This window comes from Dermacentor silvarum, chromosome 2 (assembly GCF_013339745.2).
Source record: "Dermacentor silvarum isolate Dsil-2018 chromosome 2, BIME_Dsil_1.4, whole genome shotgun sequence".
Lineage (NCBI taxonomy): Eukaryota > Metazoa > Arthropoda > Arachnida > Ixodida > Ixodidae > Dermacentor > Dermacentor silvarum.
In genome coordinates this window covers 7068235-7091855 of record NC_051155.1, presented here as the reverse complement: position 1 = coordinate 7091855, position 23621 = coordinate 7068235, and the positions used below count along the sequence as shown (strand labels likewise).

At 48.1% G+C, this 23621-nt stretch overlaps 1 protein-coding gene across 5 annotated transcripts in view; it reads right to left on the bottom strand.

Moving 5' to 3' along the window:
• Positions 1–23621, bottom strand: part of LOC119441296 (autophagy-related protein 16-1) — a 445594-nt gene that overhangs the window by 333353 nt on the left and 88620 nt on the right. For 4 of the 5 annotated variants that reach the window (XR_007465397.1, XM_049661133.1, XM_049661132.1 and 1 more), the window contains exons 8-9: positions 17129–17332; positions 15691–15754 (exon numbers count right to left, since the gene is read on the bottom strand). Coding sequence is in view for 4 of the 5 variants with exons in the window: in XM_049661133.1 (XP_049517090.1) it covers positions 15691–15754; positions 17129–17332 (268 nt within the window). In the remaining variant the exon portion in view is untranslated. The remainder of the gene's footprint in view (positions 1–15690; positions 15755–17128; positions 17333–23621) is intronic. The other variant, XM_037705924.2, reaches the window with a different exon arrangement.

The window sequence follows — 23621 nt, the reverse complement described above, 5'->3', positions numbered from 1 at the left end:
CTTTATTTTCACAGTAGTGCAGAAGCACACGGACGGCGAAAGCAACAGACGGGACATAGTGCTAACTAACAACTCAGTGCTTATTGCACGAGACCAGATATATACATATCACCTTACAAAACGAAGGGAGAAGGATGACACACAAACAAATCAAACCAGCAAGTTCAACTGACACAGGTGGCTAATACGACAAACACTCAGTTAGCGCTGTGTCCCATCTGTTTCTTTCACGGTCTGTGTGCTTCTACGCTACTTTGTAAATATTGCCATACCAACTAGCCCACCAGTCTGTGCCTTTGAATCCTCAATGCTCCCCAACCATGATTACCCTGAAAAGATGAGCGACTCATGGCTAGTATTCTACATGACAGGATATGTTGCCCACAAAACAATCCTCAAGTCTGTGTTCAAGGAATGCTTTGATGAGCTCCTTGTTTCCGCCGACGAAGCCAATGAACAGGTGGTGATGTTCACCAAGTTCTGCGACAATGGGGGCCTTATTTACCTTTCAGAGAAGATTTTCTCATTTGTATCGATGCCCTTGAAACCACTTTTTTCAATGTGATTCAGTTATGACGAACGGCAGTGAAAACTCGGAAGAGCACGTCTCCTGCCTGCACAAAAATAACGTCATACTGGGCTGTGCACAGCAGGGCCCCAGCCTTACTAACCAAGTTACAAAATTCTTTTTGGTCACCCGCTTGCACTTCCACAACCTTTGTCCGTAAAGTTTCGAGACTGATTTATTTTCTTCTCTAGAAATGATTCCCCAAAACAAATGTTGTAGCGCCATCTTTTCAGGCTAACCTGAGCTATTTATGTTAATTGTTGTGGCAGCCGCTAGATGGCACTACATGTAGAAAAATACGTCCTTAGTCGTCTGCGCATTCTACTGTGAGTGAATGTAGAGAGAGGGACATCTACCTTGAACAACGTGTAAACATAAAATTCTGTGTGAAGCTTGGCAAGACAGCCACAGACGTATGAGCTCCTCCATGACGCTTACGGCAACGAGACATTATCGCGAGCGCAAGTTTTCGAGTGCACAAGAGGTTTGTTTCGGGGAGAACGTCGGAGGAAGACGACACAAGGCAGGGGTGCCCTGCAATCTCACAGAATGAAAACAACGTGGCTCGGATCAGGGAGATCGTACAGCAAGACCGCACCATTACAGCCCGTATGTTATCGGATGCTCTCGACATTAGTAAGACAACGTGCCGCCAAATTTTGCGTGAGAACTCGGCGAAACGAACGCTGAATGCGAGACTTGTGCCGCACTCCCTCACACAGGACCAGAAGGACACGCGGGCATCAGTGAGCGCTTATTTACTTTCCGAGGCAGAGAAGGATGCTGCATTCGTCGACAGCATCATTGCTGAAGACGAAACATGGTGTTTTCAATACGATCCTCAAACAAAGAGGCAGAGCGCCGAATGGCGGTCCACAAGCCCTCCGGCGTCGAGAAATGTGCAGCGACAGAAGACCAAAACAAAGACGATGCTCATATTTTTTTTCGATGCCAGAGGTGTCATACGTACACCACAAGTTCATCCCACAAGGGCAGACGGTGAATCAGGAGTTCTATATCCGCATGCTCCAACACATGCAAGATGCACTGCGACGCCAACGCCCTGACTTATGGGCATCTGGACAATGGAGCCTTCTCCACGATAACGCAAGGCTGCACACTGCTCTCAGCGTGACAAAATTTCTCGCTAAGCACAGCATTATTGTATTTCCCCATCCGCTATACTTGCCTGACCTCTCCCCGTGCAATTTTTTCCTGTTTCCACGTATGAAGAGAGCCCTAAAATATCGCTCGATGGGGAGCGTGGAGGCCATTCAAGACGCCATGACAAAGGAGCTGACAGCCCTTCCAAAAGAAGCGTTTTCCAACTGTTTCCAAGACCTCAAGAAGCGTTGGAAGCTGTGTATAGACTGCAAGGAAGACTATTTCGAAGGGGTGCTACACAAATTATTTCAATGTTAAATGTATTTTTTTAATGGACTCAGTCTGAGAACTTTATGGACAAAGGTTATACACTAACGCACTCAACACAGAGAGAGTGTCTTCCCATGAAAAGAAGCACCTGAAGCTCAGGCGCATCACTTAGCAGAGAATAACCCAAGGCTGACAACATTCTGTTTAAACTGCTTGTAAACAATTTTTAAAAATTTTTTCTCGTTAAAAAAAAACACCAGCTCAGGTGCGTCGCGTAACAAAACATCATCGATGACTGAAAATTTTTTGTTTTAAATGGATTGTGAGCCACTCTTCAAAAATTAGTTATTTACGTAAACAGCGTGTCAAAAATAAAATGTTTGCTTCCGAGTTACCACTGGGAATGTGCTTACTTTGCGTTCGATAAGGTGTCAGCGGGAGTAAATCGGCTAAAGCAAGCTACATTCTACCTTGACGCGCGCTCAATCGGATTGTTACCTTGGCGCCTTTTAATTCCTAAAGGGCTAGCATAGCTCCTTTATTGCCATTTGCCGCCATGCACGAGCGAGAATATATATTACAGAGCTTTCATTTTTTGTTATTGCAGGTTGGGCGGTGCGCGCGGATAATCGCATTCCACGCTTGCACTACAGCTGCTGGCTGTCGTCGCGGCCGACGTGTAAGCGTGTGTCAGCGTTATGTGGCGGTTTCCTCCCAAAGTGCCATGCGCGAGCCGGCGCGTTCATCACACTTTCCCATTCTAGCCACTGTAATAGAACCAATTCAGTTTCACAGCTCCGCTGAAAACATAGGCCCCCTGGCGGTCGCGAGAACTAACGGCACTCCGATCAAGTCGTGCTACCGGCAGCGCTTCCGGTTGCGCGCCTGCTTTGTCATGGCTGCGTCTCGTGTGGCTGTTATGGTGCTGCGTATTTGTTGCGTCCTGCAAACGTTCGTTCGGAGGTTTCAGTGCACGCGCTGGTCTGCGGAGGTGTGAAGCCTGGCTTTTGTCGAACATGCGACAATTCTGATGTGTTTTGCACTGGGTTGAACAAGTGGCTACAAGTCGTCAACTAAGCACTACATTTAATGCGTAAACATTTAGTGAGTACCACAGGTCCGCCAAGCAAAAAGTGTAATGCCTTGTATCTGCACAAAAATGCAAAATTTGCAATCTTAAAATGCTTAATCACTATAATATAAATGTAGATGATTAATAGCTTTATAAGAGATAAGGATTAATTTTAAGAAATGATCAGAGGGAATACCCATAACGATACATAGGGCTCCATAAAAAATGCGTGGGGAAGCTTATAGTAGGCGTGAGCCAAATGAAATTTAGGGGTGGGCCAACTCCAAATTTGGACAGGGGCCAGTTAAATTTGGAGGTGGGCCAGCACGCAATACGACTGTAACTTTCTCCAAGGAAGTCCCGACTACCATGCACCAAGATTTAAAAACATGCAAATGCCATGTAGCTGGACAGAACCAAGGTAATGTTGTTTGCCGTTGCTTGGAGATACTCATCATTTTGTGAAAAAAGTTTTTTCCAACCAGACAGGTAATTCTGTCGAAATGTTTAGCTTCATAATTTTGTGCATTCCGCCTAAATACATCATCAGCCTACATTTATTTATGTCCACTGCAGGACAAAGGCCTCTCCCTGCGATCTCCAATTACCCCTGTCTTGCGCTAGCCGATTCTAACTTGCGCCTGCAAATTTCCTAATTTCATCACCCCACCTAGTTTTCTGCCTTCCTCGACTGCGCTTTCCTTCTCTTGGCATCCATTCTGTAACTCTAATGGTCCACCATTAAACCATTGTAACTCCATTGTAACTCTAATGGTCCACCATTCTGTAACTCTAATGGCCAGTCGCGCGCAAAATTGCCGCGCGACTGGCTGCTCGAGGCACTTTGCGTATATTCGCGGGCTTCTTTAATGCTCGGAATAACACTTTTATGTAGCACGTATTGAGCAACAGGAAGCTCTATTGGGAGTTTTTCTCGCTGCTCTACAATTTTCTGATTTATACTTTTAATCCACTAATATTTGAGAAGTTAATTAATAGAGACTAATCGTGTATTTAGACAGAATGGAAGAAATAATCTGAGTATCTCCAAGTGACAGCAAACAACATTAGCTTGTTTCTGTCCAGCACCGTGGCATTTGCATATATTTATATATTCGTGCATTATACTTGGGACACCCTGTACAGGATGTAAGGGAACTCTCCATTTACAGATGGCCGAATAAACAATAATTTTTAAAGCTTTTTCAAAAATGCTATATGGTAGTTTTCAATTTTTTTTTTTGTTTCTTCCCTCATTAGCTGTCCTGCTTTTAACCCCCTCCCGCATAATCGATTATGAACTACCTTATGTGGCGGGCACCTCCAGTCACAATTGATGTCGGGTCGGAGTAGCTTCGCAGTATAGCATAGCCATTGAAATCAAAGCGTACACGTCGCCCTTAGGATTCGTGCTGCGCTTGCAAAGCTGTAACTCATAGTGAAAACTATGAACTGTGATTACGAAGGCAGTATAGCTTTTCAGTGAAGCAATAAACCGACGCGGCCAACCGGTAGCCAGACTCGACAGCAACGCCATTAGTTCGCGCGACCACCATGTTGGCCACATGCTTACGCTGCGGAGCTGCGCTTATGCTTATGCCACACGCTTATGCGGAGCTGCGGAACTGAGTTGCTTCTAGTAACGTTAGTAAGCAATAAGTGGGGTAGGACCACCTCACAGAGCTAACGTCTGCTCATGGCTGCCTGTAGTTGTGCCAATACAGGTGTCGTTTTTAGATGCCGGTTGTTGTCAGGGTAGCGACGAATTAGGCCGAAGGCTTTACGAAGCCGCCTGTTGCACGTGCAGGGACACAACCTGGTGGACCGTGGTGTTGAGGTGTCGCACTTTGCTTCCCTCATTCTAGTTAGCCTCGCATGAATTGAAATCACTCGTTCGACTCAAGAAAGCAAGCTTTGTTCACGTGAACTTAGCATCTGAATAGCCGCCGAAATTTTGCAAGCCGAATTGAACATCGTACCACGTGGGCGATGCGCATGCAGAATTCCCCTCTCTTGCACTACTTCAGTGTTTGTCGAGTGCGCTAAGTGCTCGCAGCTTGAGCGGAGTCAACCCTGGTTTGCAGCCACAACCTGCACATTGCCTGCGTTGCTGCTCCGGCCTACGAACGAGCCACCCCTGGCAATGGAGATGCCTGTGGCCAGTTCGGCACAGCGACTTCGGCGGCTAGCAGGGCGCGTGGTGCGAGCGGCGCTTGCTCGTGTTAACTTCTGCATTGGCGTTTCCGGAGTCCTGGGCTGGAGTCGTGCCGTCGAAACTGCAGAGCCGGTGCTGTGACCAACGGACACCAGCGGTGTACCCCAGAGACAATGTCAGCGTGCATTTTATGAAACGCACGTGGACATTTCCTCGGTGCAGCCTCTGCTGCATGTACTACCTCTTGTTCGCAAAGCACGTGTTGTTAGACCGTGTTGACATGTTTCGCCGGAGTATGTAGTGATTTAAGGTTGAAGGGATGTTTGGATGCGCGACTCTCCCGCGTCCCCTTTGTTTTCCCCGCATAGCTCCCGTCTCCTGTAATCCGGCTTCGGCGTGTGGCTTTACGGCAGCGGCGGTTAGTGTGGTTGCGGCGCATTGCGAGGGATGGTGCTAGTGTTGCACGGCTGACGCCACCGAACGGCAAGATTACTTGAGTGCGGGCTGCGCGGACGCCTCGCATGTGCACCGACTCGCTTCACGGGACCATCCCGAGAAGGCTTCGAGCAGCGACACCAGAATGGAAGAACAAATCATTCGAACGCACCACCGCTTGCGTGACCGTACACGTACATGATTAGGCTTTAGTGTCGAGCATGCGGGCGAACATATTTGCTTGCTATCTGGTCACGGTGAATCGGACTTCCTCGATTTGTTGTGTGCCCATCGGCGTAGTAATTCGGCTAGCAGGCATAAGTGTATGAAAAATGCAATAAATGCCCTTTTGATTTTTTTGCACTACTGTGCTGTCGTTCCTTTGTCCCAAGAGCACGTGTGACAAACTGCTAAAGCCCTGCTCTCGTGAATGCCCCCTCTGCTCGCAGCAGTAGGTGGCACAAGAAGTGGTGCAGCACAGCACTAACAATTGTCACACTCATGCCCCTTTAGTTCTTGTCATGGGGAATACCGGTTCACAGGGCGTCTTGTCTCGTCACTTTTTCGCAGTGCGACAGGGCTTTCTTCCGATGGGAAGACTGCTGCTGGCAGCCTAGTTCTGTTGTGGAGTTGACTTTCTGGCTGTTCTGGCTCAGTAGCAGCTCCTGCAGGCTCCACAGACTCTGTTGCTTGTTGCCCAGCTGGCTGATCCAGAGGCAGTGTTTGCAGGTGGTGGTGGCTGTACGAGGTTTGGGCGAATGTGGTCCACATGTCTGTGCCACACAGTTCCATCTTGTAATACAACCTCAGATGAGGCACAGCTCATAGAATCGCTAACAGAAGCAGGTACCAATGGTGGACCTGGTCGGAAGTTCCCGGTGAACACTGGTCCATTATTAGCACAATGTGGCAACCCTTGTCCAACTGCAGTTTTTGCTTCATCTGCTTCAACTGAACAGACAAGCGAACCCTTGTGCGCATGACATCCAAGGAGGTCTTGATTCTTCTTCCCATGAGCAACTCGCATGGTGCACGGCCTGTTACTTCATGAGGCATAGGCATAGGTCCAGGATCCATGTTGATTTTGGAGGTCCATTCATGGGACACTACTTCCTCGTGATGGTGGATGCTTTTTTATAAGTGGGTAGAAGTTCACTGGGTTCCGTCACCATCTGCAGAGGCCATGATCACTGTGTTCAGGACTGTCTTTTCTCAACATGGTCTGCAGAAGAACACCCTGGCCACTTGTGTCTGGAAGTCACCCGGTGCGCTTTTCTTCGGTTTACCTTTAAAAGTCTGTACTACCCACTCAGCAGCCCCGTTGGAAGCAGGGTGATACGGAGGCACTAGCATGCGACGGATGCCATTCCTGTTCAGGAAGTCAGCGTACTGGCTGCTGGTGAATGTTGGCCCATTGTCGGAAACAATGATGTCTGGCAGACCATGTTGACAAAAGACAGTTCTGAACACAGATCATGGCCTCTGCAGATGGTGACGGAACCGAGTGAACTTCTACCCACTTGGAAACAGCATCCACCATCACGAGGAAGTAGCGTCCCATGAATGGGCCTCCAAAATCAACATGGATCCTGGACTAGGGCTTGTCAGGAAATGGCCACGGCATAACTCTGGGTAGACTTCTGGTGCACTTGGCAAACAGGGCAGCTCCGCACCTGGTTCGTCATGTCATCGTCGATTCCAGACCACCATACATGGGACCTAGCAATCAACTTTGATTTCTCAATTTCAGGGTGGCCAGCGTGCAAAAGCTTAAGTACTTGGGATTGCAGGGACTTGGGAACGATGACACGGGCTCCCCACAACAGGCATCCTTCATGCAGACTAAGTTCAATGGTCCTCGTAATATAAGGGCCCCAGTCTCCATCTTCAGGAAAAGGACTCTCGGTTAGGACGGCCTCAGTCACTTGTGACAGCATGGGACCCCATGTCGTAGCATATCTACGACTGCAGGTGACAGGACATCAAGGTATGCTTGTTCTAACATGAAGACATTGGCAGGCGTAGAGTCATGAACCTCAGTTGCGGCCAGAGGTAGCTGGCTGAGTCCATCAGCATGGCCTAGCATACTGCCTTGATTGTAGACGAGCTAGAACTGACAGCTTGATAGTGTGAGTGCCCACATGAGGACTCTCGGTGATGCCTGGCTTGGCACACCTCAACTTGAATCAAAAAGTCCTAGCAATTGCTGGTCTGTTACAGCTGTGAACGGCCTTCCCCACAGGTACTGATGAAATTTGCGGATACGAAAAATCAAAGCAAGACCTTCCTTGTCAGTCTGACTATAGTTCCGCTCAGCAGCAAGCATAGTACGAGGAGCAAAAGCTACACGTCTTTCGGTTCCATCTGCTTTGGTCAGTGCCAAGACTGCACCGACACCTGTGGGTTCTTGGTGTCTCACAGGAGACCAACCACCGCGGGTTCGAGCTTAGCGAGCCACAGGGCCCCGTCAGCCGTCGCCTCCAGCACCACTCGCACGCGAGCTCAGAGGCCGCAAGGGGTTACCGAGCAACACACGCAAAAACACAGTAAAGCCCTGAGTTGACGGAAACCGTTTACTGAATCCGTCGGCACCAGCACTGCACAAACGCCCGCGCGGCAGGGAACCAAAGGGGTTCTGCACCAGGGCGAAAATACAACAACAGGCGCCTATAGCACGTCGCAGGCAAGAGCACAGGCTCCAAGCTGGGACATGCCGCTAAGAAAAGTCCCAGCGGCTATGCTACTGGGACTGCCGACACCTTTGCGACTAGGACTGGAGCTTGCGCACGGGCAAAGGCACCGTGCGCGAGTTTTGCCCGTGCGCGAGTTCCAGTCCTAGTCACAAAGGTGTCGGCGGACGAGAGGAAAGCATGCACGTACCATGCGCTGGTCCCGGAGAGAAGAGAGCGCCACGCTCCGCCGCTAGCAGCTGACGCGGCTGTGTAGTGACGTCAGCGCCCCGCCCTCACCGCAAACCACCGCGTGCGCAGCGCCACCGTGGGAACCGGTTAGCGGGCGGGGAACGAAGTCGAGGAATGGCAGAACAGGTGAAGCCCGCGCAATGGCGCCGGCGCCTCCCTCAATCAGCACACACCGTACGGTGACGCATCGCAACTGAGAAGTGGTTTCTCAGAACATTAATGGACCACAACAGGTGCATCTGACAAGAGCCTTTTACATGTGATGAATGCTTGCTGTTGCTCTTTCTCCCAGCTCCACTTTTCCCCTTCAAGAAGCAGCTGATGCAAGGGACGAAGTCTTGTTGAGATGTTTGACAAAAACCGTCTGTAGAAATTGAGCAGGCCAAGATAGCTTTGAAGCTCCTTCACATTCTGTGGCTCTGGTGCACTGATGATGGCCTCTACCTTCTTGGGGTCAGGCTTTAGACCTTGCTTGCATATGATGTGGCCCAGGTATCCCACTTCAGGAGCAAAAAAAATGCACTTCTCCAGCTTAAACCTAAGGCCCATTTCCCGAAGTTTCTGCAAGACAATAGTCAGATTCTCCAAATGGTCCTTGCCGTCGATGCCTGTTATAACAATGTCATCAAAGTACACAGCTGTTTTCAGCACACCACGAAGCAGGTTTTCCATCTCTCGCTGAAAGATAGCAGGTGCAGCAGAAACGCCAAAAGGTAAGCGTGTATACTGGAATAGACCCATGTGTGTGTTGATGGTCACATATTCACGGCTTTCTGCATCCAGAGGTATCTGCTGGTAGGCATCTCGCAGGTCAAGTTTTGTAAACTTCTGACCTCCCGACATGGCTGCCCACAGCTCTTCAGCACACGGAACTGGGTAGGTTTGCAAGAGCGACACAGCATTAACTGTTTGCTTGAAATCTCCACAAATTCTTAATGTGCCGTTTTTTTTTTCTGAACAGGCACAATCGGTGCTGCCCATTTGGCTGTCTTTGCAGAAACAAGAATGTTCTCCCGCTGCAACCTCAGGATCTCCTGCGTTACGAGGTCAACCAAAGCGAACGGAAGTGGCCGTGGTTTGCAGAATTTCAGCACTGCATCTGGAGGCACAAGAATTTTGGCGGCAAATCCCTTGAACGTGCCAATGCCTTCTACAACACCTTAGCAAAAACAAGCAATTAACTCACTGACATCACTAACTTGGTTAATTTGTTTGAATCCTTCGACGCATTGGCGTCGAAGGATTCAGGTTCAAAGCTTGGAACCAGTTGTGCCAGAGCAATGCTGAAGCAGTGCTGCTCGTGAGGTACAACGGAAGGACCCGTTCGTGCACCTTGTATCCGACGCAAACGTTTGCCTTGCCCTTGACTTGCTCGAGCTCCCCACTAAACCCACGCAAAAATACGTTTGAAGGTTCTAGACTCGCGTCTGGAAAGGCACGTTGAATCTTGTCTACTGGCATTACAGAGACACTTGCCCCGGTCCATTGGAATTGGAAACGGCTTCCCGAACATTTCCATGGTGACAAGGAAGGGCGGCACCGTCGGCTCACTGCTTAGGTGCCACATGTCAAAACGTCAGCACCACGAGGAGCGCGAAGCACGTCGTCGTTGTCGTCGACATCGTTTACCTGCGTGGTGCGTGTTGCTCGCAGTGGGACAGTCCTCACAACAGATACTTTTTCCTTTGCGAATGAGTCAGTCTTCCGCGAGTTGCAGACGACTGCCAAGTGCCCCACTTTCTTACAGTAGTGACACTGCGACTTGCTGTCTCTGCAATTGCGACGCTAAATGAATTCTGTCGCTGCAGCGGTAACACGCCACGCTCTTGACTGCAGGACGATACCCAGTGAGTAGGCAAACCTTGTAAACTACTTGCAGTGGCCCGACACAGTTCACCGGCATCCTTTTTAGTGGCTTCCATCTCCAGGGCAGTTTCCACTGTGTCCTCGAATGTGAGGTCAGAACTCTCGAGTAGCCGCGTCTGAACCACTGTGTTCTTTATGCCACATACTATTCGGTCTCTCAGCATGTTGTTGAGTTCGGTTCCATAAATGCAGTATTCAGACAAACACTTGAGGGCCGCAACAAAGTCGCTTACTGCTTCTCTTTTGGAACGCCCCCTCGAATTGAAGCGAAACTGTTGCACTACGACGGATGGGGTGGGGGCATACTGCCTGCCAAGTACGGTCAGTATCTCGTCGAGCGTTTTATCTTGGGGCGTTTGCGGCTTTACAAGGTTGCGAAGTAGTGAATAAGTAAAAAAAATTTACCTTTTCATTGCTGGCACAACATCGTCGGCTTTGACATTGCATCTGACATGAAATTACCTTTGTTATATCTGATATCAATTGTAAACATATGCACATGAAAAAAAAAAAAAAGAAAATCGTGATTGAGTCCACGTTAAAAAAGAAAAAAAGAAAACTGAAGTCGTGTGCCTGCGACATGCCAGCTTTGCCTCCTGCAGATTTTGATGGCTCATCAACAACCTGCAATGCCAACACGAGGCATGGAACCAAATTATGTACATGTGCTCTGCAACATTACAAATACACAACCATGCAATCGGTGTTATCATGCAGTATTGGCACAGACAGCGGTCCAATCAAGCCAAACTACTGGTCAAAACGTGCACGCTGTTTCAAATTGTTACAGCCGAGTACTGCTGCCGAACAACTTTTCAGACATAGAAGGAGACCACTTGCAGATCCGAACTCCCCTACTACTCCATCAGTCTAGACTGTGCATCTGATCTCATATTCGATCGCTGATCAGGTCTACGAGTACAGAATGGCGAGCTTCCCACGACAGCTTGTCACCAGCCATTCCGATGCCCATTCGCAAATTTTTGTCATGGCCACCACTGCTTAGACTACTAAGCCTAACCAGCGCCGCTTCATCGGGAGTCAGTAAACAAAGTTGTAGTTTCGCGCCTAGTCAACATGGCAGCAACTCTGTTCATGGCTGCCATGTTTGCGGCATTGTGCATGTGGTTCATGCAAGAAACATTGTGTGGTGTCCAAAAGTTTAGTTGCTGTTACACATTGGTGCAACGGGTAGGTGGCGCTGCCACAGCGGAAGTCCGCATGGCAGCACAAGTTCGAAAAATCTGATGTATGAAATATTGGGTGACTGTATTTGGCAGTGTTGCCACCAAACTATTACGTTGAGGCATGTGCATACAAAAGTTTACTTCACTATAACTGATACCACATTTTCAGTTCGGTTATAGCAAAAGACTACTTCATTGCCTCGCAGAAGCAACCCTATGAGTGATGCAATGGCCTCCGTGATCAGACTGTGTGCTGTCCAATTGCAAAGCCTCACTTCCTGTGATTGCGACTGATGCTTATCGGGAACCATTGCTGTACATTATGGGAGACTGAGAGAGAACAAGAACTTCATTGTCATGAGACAGTGAAATGTGGTATGCAGAGCCATGAAAATTTCAGTCGAGGGTAACTCGCATCTGCTCATACATTTTGAAGCTTCTGCAATTGATTTATTCATGATAATTAAAAAAATTTTTTTGCTCTTAGTTATTTGATGTTCCAAGAAAAGCTCTAGAGCAAGGATGGTGGCCTTAAACAGGGCCCCTCAAACAGTAGACAGGCTCGGGTTTCCTTCTGGCATGAAAACCAAGGTGCAAAGTGTACAGAGTGCAGGAGTAGCGTTGCCACAGGTTTGGCAGCATGGTGTGCTGCCACATCACCCAATACTCTTAGAAATCTTTAACTCACATTCAGTTGAGTCGCTAGGATAATTGAGCACTGCCAAATAGCCTCATCAGCACGAAAGGATTAGCAAACCTTTGTTCAACAGCTTAAAATGGCTCACTGTATCCATTATTAGAAAATTCTTGCTTCGTTTAAATTAGATTTTCAATGCACGGGTTTCTATGAGAATTTGAAGGGGAATTATGATTACTTGGCTATGCTGATTAATTATTCACAACTCGGTTTGTTATTTAATGAGCTTGTGTTCCCTGCATCGCTCTTGCACCTCCTAGAATCCAGCTTCTCTGCATAACACCTCTGGTGTGCCACTAGTTGCACAGTAGTACGAGAGATGGCGTGAGTGTTCTGCTGCTAACGCCACTTGATGGGTGGGATACTCAGGCGCAAAAAAAACTAGCCTCCCCCTTTTGGGCTTGACGACGGCGCTGCGCGCTCGCTGGCTTGCTTCGCGGGACCATCCCACAAAAGGCTTCGCAGCGGGTCACCGGGATGGACAAACACGATCAATCAAACATGCCTTCATTTGCGAGTGCAGTCCCGCTGACGACTTTGGCATTGGTGTCTGGCACGGGGAGAACATATTTGCTAGATAACCTGTCACGGTGAGTCACACTTCCTCGATTCATCAGCTTGTTCAATTAGTTGTAATTCAGATACAGTGGAATCTCGTTGATACAATCTTCACAAGAGCCGGAAAATAAAACGTATCATCCTAAAATCGTATTTCCGAAATACATTCCTCATATAAGACACTGGTCAGGAAAAGAACAAAAAACGTATTATCCTAAAAACCGTATTATGCAGAATTGTATCAACAAGATTCCACTGTAGTTGGCTTACTGTATGGAAGGCGCAATAAATGCCCTCGTGTTTGTTTCCACTACTGTGTTGTCGTTCCTTTGACCCAAGGGCATGCTTGAGACACCAGATCTGACTGCCCAAAGAGGAGCTCTTGGAACATCGGAGGGCAGTCTTGCTCTATTCGAGAGCTTTGTTTGAACCATTTAGGCCTAGTCTAGTTTGATCCCTACCGTCGACAGTAAGCTTTCTTGAGAGCGAAGTGATGGTTGCTGCGGGGTGCTTGAACTTGTCGACATGCTAAGCCTTTGCACAAGTGTGTTGAAGAACATTTGTTGCTGCGAGAGCCGTTTCCTGGGAAAGCAAGGCCTAGTGCCAGAAGAGCATCGGCAAGCCTGGAGTGAGTGAGCATGGAAGCACAGTGAAAGAAATTCAACAAGAGCAGACACGGCGGAAAATGGCAACAGGAAATATGTCACACTAGTACTGATGCCAGCCATTGACGGACGCGAGCATTAGAAAAAAGAATGTGAAATGAAGTTAACAGATGACAGTTTATCTTTTTATTCTTTCCCACTAAAACAAGTTTTGCGTATAAATTACGACTTATTTTTCTTGTGTTACCTAGCGACAAGCTAATGACACGCCAGAAGCGCCAGATGCATGCGCCTTGCTCCAAACACGCCACCGAAGTGAGCGAGGCCAGCTGCGCATGTGAGCGTTTGCGACCCGTCTGTCTGTCCCGTCTGTCTGTCTTTTTTCTTTTTTTTTTATGTAGCCTGGTTTCTTGGGCTCTCGGCGTATTCTTGTGCACCTCGCACGGCACCACTGCACTAATGAACTAGAGCGAGCTGAGAAACACTGCGTGACCGCCTGCACTGCATTTCAAGCAATTTACGCTTTGGCACAGCACCTGGCGTCGTGACGCAGTTAGTTTGGAGTGCACTGAATCCCACTAGGACATACTTGCGATGCTTTCTATGGGTCGCAACATTATTGTAACTTAATTCGGTATTTCTTGGGCCTGTTGTCTGCACCTGGCATTGCAATGCAGTTAGCGAAAAGCAGTTAGCCGTAGTGATGCAGCTAGTTTTGCGTGTACGGAATCTTACTGGGACAAGTTTGTGTTGCTTTCTCTGATGCCCAACATTATTGTAACTTATTTCGGTACTTTTTGGGGCATGTTGGCTGCACCCAGTGTTGTGACGCAGTTAGTTTAGCATTGACTGAATCTTACGGGGCCAAGTTTGTGACACTTTTATGCCGCCGGCCCCCAACAACATATACCTTCTTTTGGTACTCACGCTTGTCAAAAACGCAATGAGCAATTGTCAAGAGTGATAACACTGGAGTGTGTTGCTTGCGCCAGCAGAAGGTGTAAAAGATAACGCCGAGGTGCTCGAGAACCAGGAACTTGTAACTTGAAAATTCCGTCTTCTGAATGACTGAAAACAGACTTGGCACTAATGCATTTGTCTTGAGTGCGAGTAGAAGGCATGCTGCGAGCGGCTGGGAGCATGTGTTGTGGCTACCTCTGTGTACGTGGCGTACCATCGTGTCGGCTGAGGCCAAATTTTGTCGAAAACAAGCAGTTGCCCATGTATTTATCTTCTTGAAGTGCAGAAAACAAGGCCCAGGAATGGACGAATGCTCATGCTTGTTTGTGAGGTGTAGCCACTGCATTTTCCCAGACTGCTAATTTCCTACTTTCCCTCTTCAAATCAAGGACATTGCTTCGCTAATCAGTGATCACTGCCCATTGCTCCAACCAACACCTCTTGCATACACGACTGTGGTTGGCAGAGAGCAGGAAATTTATTACATTTCTCATTTTCTCATTTGGCATTTTCCAGGTGCACATCCTATTGCTGTTTTCAATGAAGGTATTAATTATACCACTGTATTGGTTTGAGTGAACTCTACCAACAAATCTCCTTTTCTATGTCTAGAGTCGATGCCATAGTTTCCAGTTGTCCGCTTTCCATCATGTGTGCTACTTACGTGTGAACCTAAATTGACCCGCTCCACATCTGACGTCGTAAGCACGAGTGTTAGGAACAAGAAATTATGCACAAAGTGCAGATTTATTTGAATCAGCGTGGAAAACTATGATAACACAAAAAGGAAGGACACAAGACATCCTGTGTCCATTATTTTTGTGTTGCCGTCGTTCTCCACGCTAATTCAAGGAGTGCCTCAATTCCATCTCGCCCAGCTTTCCACCTTACCGCAATAGTGCAAAATGTGATCACTGAGAAGCAAGCACAGGCCTGAAAGCTTCCCATGGCAATATTGGAAGCTCTGTTCAGCAAATGAGATAATTCTGAATTTAGCTTTCCAACACAACTTTTCCAAGAATGAGTCTGGTTCTGGAGGCGAGGTGACAATAAGCTGACCTTAGCTGGCCTGCTGCACAAGGTACTATTCAGCCTTCCATGCTGGCATGTGTACTTTGCAAGTTTGCACGCCATTTACCTGTAAGATCAAGCATTGGTTTGTGCAGAATGTGCCCTCTTGCAAATGAAACTGAGCATGATGCATGGTGTTTGTCAACTTGCACTATCTCTACAAGTGCTGCAGAAGGCATTCACACAAAAAAGAAAAATGAGAGAAGTCACGTGCTACGTACATATTTCAGCAGCAGCCGATTGGGCACAAATGACTGCATGCACAGAGGTGGCACCGACCGGGTGCTGGAAAAAGCACAAAGCATGAGCAAACCGATTAGCATAACGTTGCTGGCCTAGAACTCCAAAAATATGAAGTCGGGCAATCCTCTTGTGCACTGCATGTGCATGCAGAGTGCACTCAGTACACTGCTGTGCATTTTGCCAGCACCACATCTTTTCGAAACTTGCAGGTAATGCCAAGGTGACACACACAATGCAGCCTGTATTGCCACAGTTAAACATGTGACGTTTGTTGCAGGGACGAGCCAGCACCACTCCAACCACAATGTTCAGTTGTCAGCTGCATACATCTACTGTAGAATTAATATTGCTTCACTATTGGCATTATTGATTAAAAGAGGTAAGAGCACTGCACCAAGAAAAGTGAACGTATGAGTGATAGCCGCAAGGGTGTTGACATTTAAAACAACAGCACCATCTGCAGTCAGACATACATAGATTTTGGCCTATAGTAAAACTTGACGCATCCATTTAATATTGTGCATACCGTAATGCATTGGCTTTGAAGGGTAAGTGGCAGTGTCGAAAAAGTCTGAAAGCCCTCCGATGGCCAGATGTACTCACAGTTTAATAACTGTTTCAAGGGTAGTCCTCAAATTACACTCAAGTAAACCTGCACTGGGCTCGAGGATGATGAGGGTATGGCAACTGTCGTCTTTAGGACCACACAAGCAAAGTGGTGACAACTTACACAACAACTGTGCACATTACTGATAACACCGCCTTCCCAATGATGCATTGCAGACATTATTGTCACCATCTATGCACTGCACTTGTCGTTTGCAATAACTAAACCTCGTGAGTGTCCCTTTAATGGGTTGATACCAGCATGCATACCCAGTACAGTGAACAGGAACATGAAAAATATGACACTTGTGATAACAGATATCGCCCCATGTCATCCCACCAAAACATACATGTAGGCAAGTCTGTTAGTAGTGCCAATCAATTCTTGCAGCATGGCATGCAAAGCATGTTAGTCCGAACTGCAGCACATGAGACAACCTGGTTTAGTTCATTTCACACTACACAATCAGCAAGGTAAACAGAAGTGCCACCTGCCCATGAAATGACACAATGTCACCTTACAAGACAAGAGCGATACGAGCCTTGCAAGTTTCACCACGCGATGCTTGACACACTATACCAGTGTGTGGATTTGAGCAGCCTTTAAAAGCCACACCACAAGCATTCATCAAACAAACAAGGTGCAGTATGTGCAGAACAATAAACACCACCAAAATAGTACACAGTCACTAAGTGGTGTCTGGACGTGGGGGACACCACAAGCATCCCTTGCCACAGGGACAACACGTACCAGCTGCTAGATCTCCCAACAGCGCACAACTGTTGAGAGGTCAGTGCTTCAAAACTCACCGCTTCATTTTTCGGACTTGTTTCGACCTGACCGGCATATCTGTAGCCCCAGAGGGCAAGTGGGGTGCCATCCTCACTAGATCATGCCTTGCCTGGCGAGAGCCTGCTGGTGGTCCAGCATGTGCGGACCGGGCCTCACCGCCAAGTGACCAGCGGCGTAAGCCCCAGACCGCGGAGGTGCTGCTGGGCTGACCAGGAGTGACCCTGGCATCAAGATGCTGTCATACAACATGCTCATCACACTAATGGGGGACCACTGAAACAATTTGGCTGGGAGGGCCACAGAATACGTGAATGTTCTTTTTTCCTCCAGCAATCTTTGTATGCTGTACTCCAACCATGGTTGCACTGCTCTGTTACAAAAAAATTTAAAATAAAGTGGCACTCACACTCCTGAGCTGACAAGACAGAACAAATTTCTTTGGCTTGGCTCAACACATGCAACAACACAGTTGGCCCACCAGGTGCAGAGGCTTACCATCACCAAGCCTTCGTGTGCAGGAAAACAGATGCTTGGCAAGTGTCAAACAGTGGCAGACATACATGCCTAGGAGATAGACTACCAGTACGTCCCAACACCAACTAGCCACAACTTGCCAGTGCTGGTCCAGGCAGCTGCCATGAAGATACACAGTGTAGTAAGCTGGCCACGACTTTGCGGCAAAAAGAGATTGGCTAAGGCTGACAAGGGCACTAATTCATAAATTCATCCACAGGGCACACATTAGGAAATAGCAATGTGGTAATGTTTTGCCCAACAACAGAAGAATGCAGGTATATATATATAAGGCACGAAACTGGAAAGATTGGGGAAGACGAAATAGGGCTGCAATTTTGTAGTGATGGCTTCTTCAATGCTTATGCCTTTTCATGCCTTTGGCATCTGTGAGTGGCCAGGACGAAGTGTCGCCCTGACCACTCACAAATGCCAAAGGCACAGAAATGCATTAGCATAGAAAAAGGCATCAATACAAAATAGCAGCCCGGGTGAGTAGAGGGAAGTCCCGTCGACATCATTCAACCACTTCTGAGTCCTTCATGTGAAGACTTTCTATGAAAGACGAAAGATCAACTAGTGCTTGCTGGGTGACTATGTAGCCATCTTCTCATAGTGGCTGACAATCCAGCACTGTACATAACTAAGCATAACTGCCATTTATATAGAGTTCTACAGCATGTCAACCAAATGGGGTGGAGCAGTGGTCATGTAGCATCAACGTAAATTCAAACACGAACATTTTCAAAAATAAATCAATATGTTGTTCTCTTCCAGATTCACCTACATCTGTAAAATTGGCTTAGTTCAGACTCCAAAACAAACGCATGGGACTGCTCCATGCTTAGAAACTGGCTAGAGTGATTACACGTCACACTTCCATGTAATTACTAGTGTAACAAGCTTTCTGGAAAATTATTGCCTGTTAGCATTTAAATTTATCCTGATGGTACAGGTGGTGGAGTTGGTTGGTAAAACCATCATCAGCTACTCTGTTCTACAGTTACACATGCATTAGTGACAAACATATATTTCGTGACAAATATCCTTAGCGAACTCAACTTCCGTCATATCTCAATTTAACCAACTGTAATTTAATGAAACTTTTGAGTTTCTGAGTGTCTTTCATTGCAGCAAAAAGCTTTCAGAGAAGCTACTGCATTATTCCTAATAATATAGAACAGCCATTTTTTTGCCAAGTTAGCAAATAATTTTCTCTAGCTTCGATAACCTTACATTCAACTAACTCTGCCATTTTCTCTAGTCCTGTAAAATCTGAGTACACAAGGTATTGCTGTATTGCAGTGGTCACAGAATTCACAGAATTCAATTTGCTAATTTGCGAGCAGTGCAATGGAAAAAACAAAAAGTCAGAGCATGCAGAAAAAAATCCCCATTATTTGCCATTCTGTGGTGGCCACACAGATGCGCACAAGCAAGCACATACACAGGGTATGTCAATTACAGTCAAACCTTGTTAATACGTAGTCGGCCCGGAACGACGTTTCGGTACGCACTAAACAATGTAAGAATCAACCACCAATGCCAGTTCAGGCACTGGCCAGTTTAGCGGCTACTTACTGGCCGGAAAAGAACTACGTCACGATGCTCTCAAACACACGCACTCAGATAGGCTTTATTTGTGGGTAGGCAGCAAAAAATCTAAAAAAAAAAATGATGCCGTCGTCACAAGGCCGTGACGACAGCATCTTCAAACTCGATAAGGCCACGAGCCAGTTTGTCCATAAGGCCCCGCTTACTAACTAAATTAACAAACTCGGTGTAACGTGCGCACAGGTAAACATGAACACATCTCGCTCGATGACTACGTCAATTTGCTCTCAAAACGCTGGAGTGAGGAGGCACGGCAGTAGCAGCGAGCGTGCTGCCTCTTGGGGCCGTATTCTGAAACGTTCGCCTAGGGGAAATCAGCGTGCACGGTGATTGGCTGGTTGAGCAAAATTGAATGACGTCGGGCTCAACCACCCAATCAGCTCATCCAATTTTGCTAAAACAGCCAATCAGAGCACGCCTGAAAGCGAAAAAAGAAATTTCGCCTAGGCGAACATATCAGAATACGGCCCCTGCTTCAAGGCGAACTAGACGTAGAAAGCACAGCGCATACGAAGCTACCGGCACTAGTTGCACTTTGTGTGCAGAACGCTTTGAAGATGAGGCCCGCGCAGGCACGCACTTTTTCCCCGTTGCAGTTCACTTTCATGATACGGCAGCCGCCGCCAAAGTACACTCCTCCCTTTCTTGCCTCCCTTGCCGTGCCTTGCGCGCGACAGAAGCGCGCTTCTGCATCCCGCCTTTTTCCTTCGCGCTGCGCGAGATTGAGTCGGCTGACCCTCGCAAGCTTTCACTTGCACAAGCAGCGTACGGCGCGTGGCGACAATGCTGCTGTGTTTGGACTTTATACGGAACCTCAAAGCGACGTCCTCAGTAACGGCAGAAATGCGATTCGCAATAACATGTGCTTCTGCGCGGTTACTACTTGAAGTGGATTCGACGGCGACAGCGAATTCGCACCCCCTACCGGCAGCTTCTCCGCGTTACCGGGAGCTAATCTCGAAGGCCATGCTTTGGTGCGTGGCAACAGGCAACAGCTGTATGAGCAGGAAATGCGTCATGGTGACCATGTGTTAAGTTCACTATCGCTAGTGCCTGTCGTCCGGGCGTCGCAGCTCGAGAATCGAACGTCTGTGCACATGAGATATTGCTGATTTTGCGCCTGTGTATGTAGAACAAGAAAGAAAAATAGTACGCACTAATCGTTTGGTGGGCAATGAGTGACTACGGCTTAAGCGGTCAGCCAATACGTGAGGTTCAATGGGGGCTGGGTGGCGGAATCTTCGCAACTCTGTTAAACCACCATTACACATTAAGCAGGTACGTAATAACAAGGTTTGCCTGTAGCATGTCACACATTGTGCCATACTGAGACAGCTGATCATATTGGTGGCTGATCATATTGACTCGCATCATAGGTGGCTGATCATATTGACTCGTGTACTCGTTTATCTTTCTTCGGTGACCGCTTTCACCGGCTAACAAATGTTAAAGGTGTGGGGATGCGCGACTCTCACGCGTCCCTTGATGTTGTTTTCCTCGCATGGCTCCCGTAATCCGGCTTCGCCGCGTAGCTTTACGGCGGCGGAGTTGCAGCGCATTACGAGAGATGGTGCTAGTGTTGCGCTGCTAACGCCACCTGACTGGTGAGGGGTTAGGCGGGCGCAAAAGGGAGAACGCGGTTCTTCTTGGGGTTGGGGCTTTATTCTATGGTTGGGGTCAGCACTGAGCGATGCAGAAGTCCCGCGCGTGCGCTGATCCACGCTTCGCGAGACCGTCTCGCGAGACCGTCTCGCGTGGCTGGGAGAAGGGACCGGTATGGACGAACATGGATCGTTCGAACGGGCCACCGTTCGCGTGACCGTAGAAGTGAACGACTAGGCGATGGTGTCATAGCAGGGGGCGAACATATTCGCTCACTATCCGGTCGCGGTGAGTCGGACTTCCTTGATTTGTCGCGCGCCCATGTGACTGTTCTATGCATAGTAATTCGGCTATCGATATTAGTGTATGAAAGGTGCAATAAATGCCCTTTTGATTGTTTGCACTACTGTGTTGTCGTTCCTTTGTCCCAAGAGCACGTGTGAGCTCCCCACAAAGGTTATCGCACAGCACAATGCGCGCCTACATGATTTGGAATTTATTCGAATGTTATCGTTGATTCTATGTTCCCGCCGAAGCTTGTATAATCAGATTGCATGAGCGAAACAAATTGTGGAGTAGTTTCTGGAAGGTGTGCAGGCACCAGCAATTACACTGGAACCTTCGACAAGTGATGTATAAAAGCCAAAGCACTTGATCAGATTTTCGACAATCGCCGACTGTGTTCGCCGCTATTGTTGTGCTTCGAGTGTCACTTGCTTTTGTGGGAACAAGTTCGCCCAATAAAAAAGTTAGTCTCCTCATTCGCAGTTTTGCTCCTGTGTTCTCGACGGTCACTACAACGTGACATCTGGTGGAGGTGCTTTTGTGTTCATGTACTGGCCGCCCCCGTCAGGCCCACACCTCGAAGACAAGAATAGTGTTGCGCTGGACCATCGAGCAAGCCGCAGGCTACAAAACCTGCCCCCGGAGTACGAACTTCTTCCTGAGCAGCTCAGAACGACCCACAGCAAGACAGTAGGCATGATGACAGCCCCAGCATCGTCTGTCCTGCTACAATAAGTTCAAGAACCACCGACCTTCTGTGGATCATTGGCTGAAGACCCAGAAACCTGTCTGGAGACGTATGAAAGAATTGCAACATTCAAAAGCTGGAACTCCAACGACAACCAACAACAAACAGCATCTGTACTTAGAAGATGGCCTTAAAAGACACCGCCAGGACGTAGTTTGAGAGCCAGGAGTCAACCCTGAGTACATGGGACCTGATCCGCAACGGCTTCCTGCAGACCTTTACGAGCGTCGTGAGCAAGGAAAGGGCAGAAAGTCTGCTAGAAGCCCAAGTACAGCTCCTGAACGAAAACACTGCCATTTACACGGAAGAAATCGCCCGTCTGTTACGCCACGCCGACCCAAATATGTCCAGGGAGAAGAAAGTCTGGCTACTCATGCATGGTGTCAAGCAAGAGCTCTTCGCTGGATTGATACACAACTGAACCAAGACTGTTGCTGAATTTGTTTCTGAGGCCATAACCATTGAGAAGACACTCGACAGGTGGACAAGGCAATAGAACGCTGGCTGCAAACTACATTGATATTCAAGCAATCGGCAGCGCTGACCTGTTCGTGAGGAACTGCAGAAGCTCTTTCCGAGATTGCAGCCTTAAGTGGCATCAATCACCGACATCATCAAAGGAGAAGTTCAGCGATCACTTAGAGTTCCTCAGGTGCAGCCACAACTGCCGCAACCCCAGCTGCAAGCAATGACATATGCTGCCGTCAACCGCCGCCAGGGTCCCGTTCCGCGTCTGCGCCAGTTGCTGCAAGTTCGTCGTCTGCCACCACCACCTGCAAGCCCGCCTGCCCAGCTTCCTGAGGAAGATGGACGTCTGGCGTGCTCCTGCCCACCGCCGGCTCTGCTACCACTGTGGAGAAGCAGGCCACGCCTGACTGCCGATGTTACCCGTTACGTCAAGACATGTCGTGACTACCAGCGACGTAAGACAACGCCGACAAGGCCAGTGGGATTACTACAGTTAATCTAGTCTCCTTGCTGACCGTTTCAACAGATTGGGGTGGATTTGTTGGGACCCTTTCCGACATCAACGTCCCGAAATAAGTGGATCATTGTGGTGATGGACAACTACTTCGCCCGCTTCACTGAAACGAAAGTTCTGCCGAAAGGTAGCGCAGTTGAAGTGGCGAAATTCTTCGTCGAGAACATCCTGCTGTGACATGGTGCCCCAGAAGACCTCATCAATGACGGGAAACAGCGTTTACTGCAGAGCTCAACCAAGCCATTCTGCAATATAGCCAGACAAGCCACAGGAGGACAACTGCCGAGCACCCGCAGACGAATGGCCTAACGTCTGAACAAGACGCTCGCCGACATGTTAGCAATATATGTCGACGTCGAACGCGAGACGTTGGATGCCGTCCTTTTGTATGTAACCTTTGCTTACAACATGGCAGTGCAAGAAACAACGCAGGTCATGCGTCGAACAGCACGTATCTAGCGCTTCCGTCGCTCCGCTTCTTAAGGCTTTCTGGGGAACCAATAGAACCGCACATCAGGATTGCGACCCTTATGTTCATGACAATACACTAAACAACAATAACGGCTGCTCCCGCGCTTCAGGACCGCACAATGCTCAGCGTAGTTGCCAGGTTCTCCTGCTTTCGACGTGGTTTGTCAAAGCAGAGAGCGTTCGCTTTCCATGTCTGACGATGCACGCGGTAGTGCACAAGGCTGCATGTACGTTTCAAGCACTTTTCGAGTCTGAAAACTACTCACAAAATTTAATACAACACAAAAAGCAAGCG